Source organism: Eucyclogobius newberryi, unplaced genomic scaffold (assembly GCF_026437365.1).
Source record: "Eucyclogobius newberryi isolate DKJ021-1_F unplaced genomic scaffold, fEucNew1.0.hap1 SCAF_590, whole genome shotgun sequence".
NCBI lineage: Eukaryota > Metazoa > Chordata > Actinopteri > Gobiiformes > Gobiidae > Eucyclogobius > Eucyclogobius newberryi.
Genome location: NW_027316268.1, coordinates 22774 through 32500, shown reverse-complemented (window position 1 = coordinate 32500; position 9727 = coordinate 22774). Strand labels below are relative to the sequence as shown.

The 9727-nt window shown below is 50.4% G+C and overlaps 2 protein-coding genes across 3 annotated transcripts in view; one reads left to right on the top strand and one right to left on the bottom strand.

The window, feature by feature from the left end:
- ccnq (cyclin Q) overlaps nucleotides 1-7023 on the bottom strand; it is a 7122-nt gene extending 99 nt beyond the window's left edge. The window contains exons 1-6 of one of the 2 annotated variants that reach the window (XM_072432357.1): nucleotides 6934-7023; nucleotides 5106-5234; nucleotides 4795-4978; nucleotides 3606-3738; nucleotides 3143-3361; nucleotides 1-776 (exon numbers count right to left, since the gene is read on the bottom strand). The exon at nucleotides 1-776 is cut by the window's left edge and continues 99 nt beyond it. In XM_072432357.1, the coding sequence (XP_072288458.1) occupies nucleotides 681-776; nucleotides 3143-3361; nucleotides 3606-3738; nucleotides 4795-4978; nucleotides 5106-5211 (738 nt within the window). In that variant the 5' untranslated portion in view covers nucleotides 5212-5234; nucleotides 6934-7023 and the 3' untranslated portion in view covers nucleotides 1-680. The remainder of the gene's footprint in view (nucleotides 777-3142; nucleotides 3362-3605; nucleotides 3739-4794; nucleotides 4979-5105; nucleotides 5235-6933) is intronic. The other variant, XM_072432358.1, reaches the window with a different exon arrangement.
- An 808-nt stretch (nucleotides 7024-7831) lies between these two features.
- Nucleotides 7832-9427, top strand: cfap126 (cilia and flagella associated protein 126; the record flags this gene model as incomplete). The annotated part of the gene is made up of 3 exons (XM_072432360.1): nucleotides 7832-7897; nucleotides 8325-8396; nucleotides 9074-9427. Coding segments are annotated over 3 exons (492 nt in total), but the record flags the coding sequence as incomplete, so codon positions are not given.
- Nucleotides 9428-9727: the final 300 nt, after the last annotated feature.

The following is a 9727-nucleotide window of genomic DNA, read 5'->3' as shown; positions in this document are numbered from 1 at the left end:
AAAACACAAGAAATGTCTCCTGGTGGTGGAGGGCAGTACTGCAGTACTGCACCAGATGATGTACTTTCTACTGCACTACACACTTCAGACTGAGGAGGCGCCACTGAGCAGAGCAAACGTGTGAAGAAGAAATCCATCTACTTCGAAGCAGGACCTGGTTTAGACCTGGTTTAGACCTGGTTTAGTCCTGGTTTAGTCCTGGTTTAGACCTGGTTTAGACCTGGTTTAGTCCTGGTTTAGACCTGGTTTAGACCTGGTTTAGACCTGGTTTAGTCCTGGTTTAGACCTGGTTTAGACCTGGTTTAGTCCTGGTTTAGTCCTGGTTTAGACCTGGTTTAGTTCTGGCTTAGACAGGCTTTAGGCCCCATTAAAGGCCCTGTCCATGGTCCTGAAACATACAGAGGTCCATATAGATACAAATGTTTTGCTTCTTTAGTCCTGGTTTAGTCCTGGTTTAGTCCTGGTTTAGTCCTAGTTCAGACCCCGGTCCAGACCCCGGTCCAGACCCCGGTCCAGACCTCGGTCCAGACCTGGTCCAGACCTGGTTTAGTCCGGGCTTAGTTCTGGCTTAGTCAGGCTTTAGGCCCCATTAAATGCCCTGTCCATGGTCCTGAAACATACAAATGTTTCTCTTCTTTAGTCCTGGTTTAGTCCTAGTCCAGACCCGGTCCAGACCCGGTTCAGACCCGGTTCAGACACACCTCCAGGTCGTAGAGCTGCAGCAGGTCTGTGATCACAGCGTTGATGTCGGCTCGTGTCACGTCTGAACACAAAACCTGCAGAAAAACACACGAGTCAAACTCCAGAGATGAAGATGAAAACACAGAAAAGTCTAACGAGGAAGTGAATCTCTGCTATAATTAACATCATGTACATCATGGACATCATGATCATGAACATCATGAACATCATTAACATAATGAACATCATTAACACCTCTCCTTGAACCGACACCTTAACGTGGTGGAGGGGTTTGAGCGCCCGAATGATCCCGGGAGCCATGTTGTCGGGGGCTTCATGCCCCTGGTCGGGTCTCCCAAGGCAAACAGGTCCTAGGTGACGGGTCAGACAAAGATCGGTTCAGAAGCCTCTTATGATGACAACAAGAACAAGGCCGTTTACGTCGCCCGGATCGGCGTCACCGGGGCCCCATCCTGGGGGATAGCGAGCGCCTGGTGGCCGGGTCTTACCCTACGGGGCCCGGCCGGGCACAGCCCGAAGGAGCGACGTGGGGCCGCTCTCCCGTGGGCCCACCACCCGCAGGAGGATCCATAAGGGGCCGGTGCTGAGAGATCTGGGCGGCAGTCGACGGCAGGGGCCTCGGCGACCAGATCTCAAGACACAGAGACTAACTCTGGGGACATGGAATGCCACCTCGCTGGGGGGAAAGAGCCTGAGTTGAGCGATACCGACTAGATATAGCCAGCCTCACCTCCACGCACAGTTTGGGCTCTGGAACCCATCTCCTCGAGAGGGGTTGGATGCTCCACTTCTCTGGTGTTGCCCGCGGGGAGAGGCGGCGGGCTGGTGTGGGCTTGCTTATAGCCCCTCAGCTCAGCCGCCAAGTGTTGGAGTTCACCCCGGTGAACAAGAGGGTCACGTCCCTCCGCCTTCGGGTGGGGGACAGGTCTCTCACTGTTGTGGCGGCCTACGGGCCGAACAGCAGTGCAGAGTACCCGGCCTTCTTGGAGTCCTAGGGAGGGGTACTGGACAGTGCACCGACCGGGGACTCTGTTGTTCTACTGGGGGACTTCAACGCCCACGTGGAGAGGGGTGATTGGGAAGAACGGCTTCCCCGATCTGAACCCGAGCGGTGTTCAGTTATTGGACTTCTGTGAGGATCTCCTTAATCCCTCAGTCACGTCTTCCGAAGAGGAAGTAGAGACCGGGAGGCTGGCTCGTCCATCACCCAAGCTGAAGTCACTGAGGTTGTTCGCAAACTCCTCGGTGGCAGGGCTCCGGGGGTGGATGAGATCCGCCCTGAGTACCTAAAGTCTCTGGATGTTGTAGGACTGTCTTGGCTGACACGTCTCTAGAACAGGGCGTGGCGGTCGGGGACCGTGCCTCTGGACTGGCAGACCGGGGTGGTGGTCCCTCTGTTCAAGAAGGGGGACCGGAGAGTGTGTTCCAACTACAGAGGGATCACACTCCTCAGCCTCCCGGGTAAGGTCTATTCCAGGTCCTGGAGAGGAGAATCCGACCGATAGTCAAACCTCGGATTCAGGAGGAGCAGAGTGGTTTTGGTCCCGGTCGTGGAACACTGGACCAGCTCTAGACCCTCCATCGGGTGCTCGAGGGTTCATGGGAGTTTGCCCAACCAGTCCACATGTGTTTTGTGGATCTGGAGAAGGCTTTCGACCGTGTCCCGTGTGAAGCGTCTGGGATGAGAATCAGCTCCAAATCCGAGGCCATGGTTCTCGACCGGAAAAAAAGAAAAAGGTGTCTTGCCCTCTTCAGGTGGGTGGAGTGTCCTTGTCCCAAGTGGAGGAGTTCAAGTATCTCGGGGTCTTGTTCACGAGTGAGTGAAGGATGGAGCGTGAGATCGACAGGCGGATCGGTGCAGCAGCTGCAGTGATGCAGTCGCTGCATCGACTGTTGTGATGAAGAAGGAGCTGAGTCCAAAGACAAAGCTCTCTATATTTACCGGTCGGTCTAAGTTCTGACCTCACCTATGGTCATGAGCTTTGGGTAGTGACCGAAAGGACAAGATCGTGGATACAAGCGGTCGAAATGAGTTTCCTCCGCCGTGTGGCTGGGCGCTCCCTTAGAGATAAGGTGAGGAGCTCGGCCACACGGGGGGAGCTCGCAGTAGAGCCGCTGCTCCTCCAGCTGAGGTGGCTCGGGCATCTGTTCCGGATGCCTCCTGGGCGCCTCCCTCGGGAGGTGTTCCAGGCATGTCCCACCGGGAAGAGGCCCCGGGGAAGACCCAGGACACGCTGGAGAGACTATGTCTCTCTCTGGCCTGGGAACGCCTCGGGATCCCCCCGGAGGAGTTAGAGGAAGTGTCTGGGGAGGAGGAAGTCTGGGAGTCCCTGCTCAGACTGCTGCCCCCGCGATCCGGCCCCGGATAAAGCGGCAGAAAATGGATGGATGGAACAGGATGGACATCATGGACATCATGGACATCATTGACATAACATACCTTCCACCACGGCTTGTCTCCGTTCGGCAGCTCCACGCCGTAGCTGTGCAGGGCGAGGTAGACAGCGGCGATGGCCATGTGCTGAGGGGCGTGGCGGATGCACATGTCGCCGTGGTAACAGTCTCTGAGGAGGGCCCAGGACCCTTCTGCCACAGGGGCCCGAGCCCAGGCGTGACGGTTCAGCAGTGCCCGCACGGACAACAGGTAATGCAGCAGCAACTGAGGACAGGAGACAAAGAGCTGGGACACTTCTGAGAACCAAGGACAGGAGACAAAGAGCTGGGACACTTCTGAGAACCAAGGACAAGAGACAAAGAGCTGGGACACTTCTGAGAACCAAGGACAAGAGACAAAGAGCTGGGACACTTCTGAGAACCAAGTCCACGTCCTCAGGAGGACGAGAACCGAGTCCACGTCCTCAGGAGGACTCTTCTCTTCTGCAGGACACGTCTCAGGCCTCTACCTTGTGTGGATGTTCAAAGGAGACGTGGAAGTCGAGCTGTCGGAGGATGAGGAGCTCACACTGCACCACACTGTCCCTGAGGTCCCAGAAGTCCTGGTCACACTCCAGAGGAGAACTGCCCCCGCGGAAGAACCTGCAAAAGACACGGACAAGGAACTCTGACAAAGAACTTAGAAGACCAAATTAAGACCAATTTAAAGCAGAACTAAGAAACTCTGGTGATAGAGCGCCCCCTGCAGCTCAGAACAGGCTGCTTCACCATAAGAAGACGGTTTTATTCACAGATAATTATAAAAAGAGCCAGGGTTTCTCAGGAAAGTTGTCTTCAGGTGGACGTCTGCTTTTCCCCTCAGAGACAGCAGGGGGCGACCAACACTTCAAACGCCCCAAAAACACATATATAACCATCACAGGGACTTACACGGCCCACGAGGTCGTAACCTGCGGCCCACGAGGTCGTTACCTGCGGCCCACCAGGTCGTTACCTGCGGCCCACCAGGTCGTTACCTGCGGCCCACCAGGTCGTTACCTGCGGCCCACCAGGTCGTTACCTGCGGCCCACCAGGTCGTTACCTGCGGCCCACCAGGTCGTTACCTGCGGCCCACCAGGTCGTTACCTGCGGCCCACGAGTTCGTTACCTGCGGCCCACGAGGTCGTAACCTGCGGCCCACGAGGTCGTAACCTGCGGCCCACGAGGTCGTTACCTGCGGCCCACGAGTTCGTTACCTGCGGCCCACGAGTTCGTTACCTGCGGCCCACGAGGTCGTTACCTGCGGCCCACGAGGTCGTTACCTGCGGCCCAGGAGGTCGTAACCTGCGGCCCACGAGGTCGTTACCTGCGGCCCACGAGTTCGTTACCTGCGGCCCACGAGGTCGTTACCTGCGGCCCACGAGTTCGTTACCTGCGGCCCACGAGGTCGTAACCTGCGGCCCACGAGGTCGTTACCTGCGGCCCACGAGTTCGTTACCTGCGGCCCACGAGGTCGTTACCTGCGGCCCACGAGGTCGTTACCTGCGGCCCAGGAGGTCGTAACCTGCGGCCCACGAGGTCGTTACCTGCGGCCCACGAGTTCGTTACCTGCGGCCCACGAGGTCGTTACCTGCGGCCCACGAGGTCGTTACCTGCAGCCCAGGAGGTCGTAACCTGCGGCCCACGAGGTCGTAACCTGCGGCCCACGAGGTCATTACCTGTGGCCCACGTTGATGATGTCACGCGTGCGCAGGTGCTGCTCCTCCACTTTCCCGGCCAAGTACATGCAGCTCATGGCGACGAGGAACGGCTCGTAGGCGCCGATGTCGACGCGGGCACAGAATCGATGGTACAGAGCGCAGGCCGTGGCGACGGGCACCGAGCGCATGCCCAGCTTCACCCCTGACAACGCCAAAGAAACAAACAAAATCTCATGAGAAGTTCAGGATTATTGTATTATTATTTATATGTATTGATTATTGCGATGGATCTTAGAAACGGCGAGCTCTGGACGCGGTTATGGTCGTACCTGCTTCCATGATGAAGCGACACACGCGGAAGTGAGTCTTCACGTCTCTGGACGGGTCAGACGCTCGGCCTCGCTCGGACCCGACGCCGGAGGAAGAACTCGCCATGATTGGCCGAGGTCCGGAGGAGCCTGCAGAGACAAGGCCACGCCCATCAGCATGGTGCGGCGGTGTACACACAGTGATATTACTTATGGTTCTGGAGGTGAAGTCCAGAGTAAACATTGATCTGGATGTTTCACTGCAAATTTTTATTTACTTTATTTATTTACTACCCTAAAATAAATGTTATTGTTTGATTCAATCTGAGATATTGTACAATTATGGTTTAATTTAGGCTTGATCTGGATTACATTTGGTCCAGATTTGTCCAATTAGACCTGGTTTAGACCGGAATTAGACCTGGTTTAGTCCTGGTTTAGACCTGGTTTAGACCTGGTTTAACGTGGTTTAGTCCTGGTTTAGATCTTGTTTAGACCTGGTTTAGACCTGGTTTAGTCCTGGTTTAGATCTTGTTTAGACCTGGTTTAGACCTGGTTTGGATCTTGTTTGGACCTGGTTTAGTCCTGGTTTAGATCTTGTTTAGACCTGGTTTAGACCTGGTTTAGTCCTGGTTTAGACCAGGTTTAGTCCTGGTTTAGATCTTGTTTAGACCTGGTTTAGTCCTGGTTTAGATCTTGTTTAGACCTGGTTTAGACCAGGTTTAGTCCTGGTTTAGATCTTGTTTAGACCTGGTTTAGACCTGGTTTAGTCCTGGTTTAGATCTTGTTTAGACCTGGTTTAGTCCTGGTTTAGAACTTGTTTAGACCTGGTTTAGACCTGGTTTAGTCCTGGTTTAGATCTTGTTTAGACCTGGTTTAGTCCTGGTTTAGTCCTGGTTTAGAACTTGTTTAGAACTTGTTTAGACCTGGTTTAGTCCTGGTTTAGATCTTGTTTAGACCTGGTTTAGACCTGGTTTAGTCCTGGTTTAGACCTGGTTTAGAACTTGTTTAGACCTGGTTTAGACCAGGTTTAGTCCTGGTTTAGATCTTGTTTAGACCTAGTTTAGACCTGGTTTAGTCCTGGTTTAGATCTTGTTTAAGTCCTGGTTTAGATCTTGTTTAGACCTGGTTTAGTCCTGGTTTAGAACTTGTTTAGACCAGGTTTAGTCCTGGTTTAGATCTTGTTTAGACCTGGTTTAGACCTGGTTTAGTCCTGGTTTAGAACTTGTTTAGACCAGGTTTAGTCCTGGTTTAGATCTTGTTTAGACCTGGTTTAGACCTGGTTTAGACCAGGTTTAGTCCTGGTTTAGATCTTGTTTAGACCTGGTTTAGACCAGGTTTAGTCCTGGTTTAGATCTTGTTTAGACCTGGTTTAGACCAGGTTTAGTCCTGGTTTAGATCTTGTTTAGACCTGGTTTAGACCAGGTTTAGTCCTGGTTTAGATCTTGTTTAGACCTGGTTTAGTCCTGGTTTAGACCTTGTTTAGACCTGGTTTAGACCAGGTTTAGTCCTGGTTTAGATCTTGTTTAGACCTGGTTTAGACCAGGTTTAGTCCTGGTTTAGATCTTGTTTAGACCTGGTTTAGACCAGGTTTAGTCCTGGTTTAGATCTTGTTTAGACCTGGTTTAGTCCTGGTTTAGACCTTGTTTGGTTTAATGTGGTGTTCATTCATAGCGATAGCTTCGTTGTCATTAATAGAAGTAAAAAGAGTGTTAGCAAACATAGCGCTCGTGCTAAGCGACAGATACAACCTTTTCATGCACAAAACTCGTCAAAAAAGATGGAATCTCAAGGAATCAATGCATTAAAATGTTAAACATAAATGAAATAAAGAGAAATACATCTGAACTCTACCGTAATGTGCTTAAATCCGCGAATAAAAGTCAAAACATGCTCGATTTCGCTAAGTTACCGCACAAACGCTAACCGGAAATAGAACACACACTTCCGGGCTCCGACTTAAGATTTAAACTAAATAAAATGAATAAATAAAACTCGGACTATATATTTTCAATCTTTTGTTTAATAAATCTTAAGGTAAATTAAAACAGCTGTCTTATTTGAGAGATTAATTGCAATGTCAAAATTATTCTTTTTTTAATCCTAATAACGGAACCATTAACTTTGAATTCTTAAAAATTATGCTTGGAAATAATGATTAAAAATACTATAAATAACTAGATGCTGAGGGACCGCGTAATACGTGGCCATATACAGTTGCCATGACGATGATGTCGTCAAGCACCAACAGTTCGCCTGTCAAAGAGAAAGTTAAAGTCGCAACTTTGACTGTCAAAAGAGGAAAAAAAACTGCCATAAAACACCAAAGAAGAAGAAGCAGAAGTAAGACTCGGCGGTGCATCACGCAGTCACTCAAATATAACAACATAAACACATCGTTACCAAGCGACGGTAAACAAACAGGAGCCGGCGCACGGACGTCATGTCTTCAGGCTTTTCTGCAAACCAGGTGAACATTATAATGCAAATGGAAGAAATGTTTGTAATAATTGCACTGCATGTTTACGTGTCTCTTCATGTCTCTTTACGTGTCTCTTCATGTCTCTTTACGTGTCTCTTCATGTCTCTTTACGTGTCTCTTCATGTCTCTTTACGTGTCTCTTCATGTCTCTTTACGTGTCTCTTCATGTCTCTTTACGTGTCTCTTCATGTCTCTTTACGTGTCTCTTCATGTCTCTTTACGTGTCTCTTCATGTCTCTTTACGTGTCTCTTCATGTCTCTTTGACAGTATGAAGGAGCCTTCAAGTCCCGGAGGCTCCAGAACTGGTGCCAGCCAAAGCACTTCAAAGAGGTAATGTCACTTCACTTCATATATTCCAGACTCACGTCCATGTTCTCCCCCGGGTGTAAGTGTAACTGTAACTACGTAACTTGTAACTATGTAACTTGTAACTTGTATGTGGGTGTGTCCCTCATTGTTCCATTGTAGAAAAAGCTTCAGTTGTTTCATCTGGTTCAGTTTAGAAAAAACTAGACGTCTCGACTTCATCCAAGAGTCATTGTCAATTATTGACAATGACTCTTGGATGAAGTCGAGACGTCTAGTTTTGTAGTTGAGTTATAATTTTAAAATGGTAAAATATCCGTGAGTTTATGACTGAAGATGATCTGGTCGGAGCCAGAAGCAGAAGAGTCCCAAAGCGTTGCCTGGAATGTTACATGAATTAACTTATATCTCCATGACGACAAGCATGTTTTTCACTAAGCTGTGTTTGCAGAGACCTTCAGCCAGATCAGGACATACTGACTTCGTAGTGGACGAGCGAGGACATCTGCTCCCCAAGTTTAAGGTCAAATACATGTCGTTTTGACTGTTGCAGTTCAACACAAACGATCAGTGAGCGAAAGAAGCACGTGCAGTGGACAAACAGACGTGCAGTGGACAAACAAACGTGCAGTGGACAACAGATGTGCAGTGGACAAACAAACATGCAGTGGACAACAGATGTGCAGTGGACAAACAAGCGTGCAGTGGACAAACAGACGTGCAGTGGACAAACAAGCGTGCAGTGGACAAACAGACGTGCAGTGGACAAAAAAACGTGCAGTGGACAAACAGACGGTCGGTCAGAATGATACTCGATGGGACATTTTAGACACACATGTTTGTCTTTGTCATTATTAGTTTTTGTCACATTCTTGTGTCTGAAAGTCCAGACCAGAACTAAAGCTTCAGTGGAAGTATTTAAAGAGAAACTGAGTTTTGCACATTTAGGTCAGGGACAAGGTCGGGGACAAGGTCGGGGACAAGGTCGGGGACAAGGACGGGGACAAGGTCGGGGACAAGGTCGGGGACAAGGACGGTGACAAGGTCGGGGACAAGGTTGGGGACAAGGTCGGGGACAAGGACGGGGACAAGGTCGGGGACAAGGTCGGGGACAAGGACAGGGACAAGGACAATGTCGGGGACCCTTGACCTTCTCGTGCTGCTCTGCTCGTGACACTGACCCTTGACCTTCTCTTGCAGCAGAAGGGCAGCGCGTGGCCGGACTTTAAAGGCACCTGGGAACTTCCCTCTCGGATCCCGGTGCAGAACATCTGCCCCACGGCGCGCTCCGAGCAGGGCCTGAACCGCCTCAAGACATGGGGCCTAATCACGCCCCGCCCCGGCACGGCTCGGACAGCAGGGGCCAACACTGAGAGAGAGTGCCCCGCTGAGAGAGAGGGTTCCACTGAGAGAGAGGGCCCCACTGAGAGAGAGGGCCCCACTGAGGCAGAGGGCCCCACTGAGGCAGAGGGCCACACTGAGGCAGAGGGCCACACTGAGAGAGAGGGCCCCACTGAGGCAGAGGGCCACACTGAGGCAGAGGGCCCCCACTGAGAGAGGGCCCCCACTGAGGTGGAGGGCGGGAGGAGCACACAACCATGTGTCAAAAAGATTTACATATATAATATATATATATATATATATATATATATATATATATATATATATATATATATATATATATATATATAGATATATAGATATAGATATATAATATCTATATATATTGTGAACCACATATATATAGTGTTATTTAATTTTTTCCATTTTTCGTTTGTCCATTATGTTCGTCCAGTATTATACTTCTTTATCTGTGTTACAACACTGGAATTTCTCCATTGTGGGACAAATAAA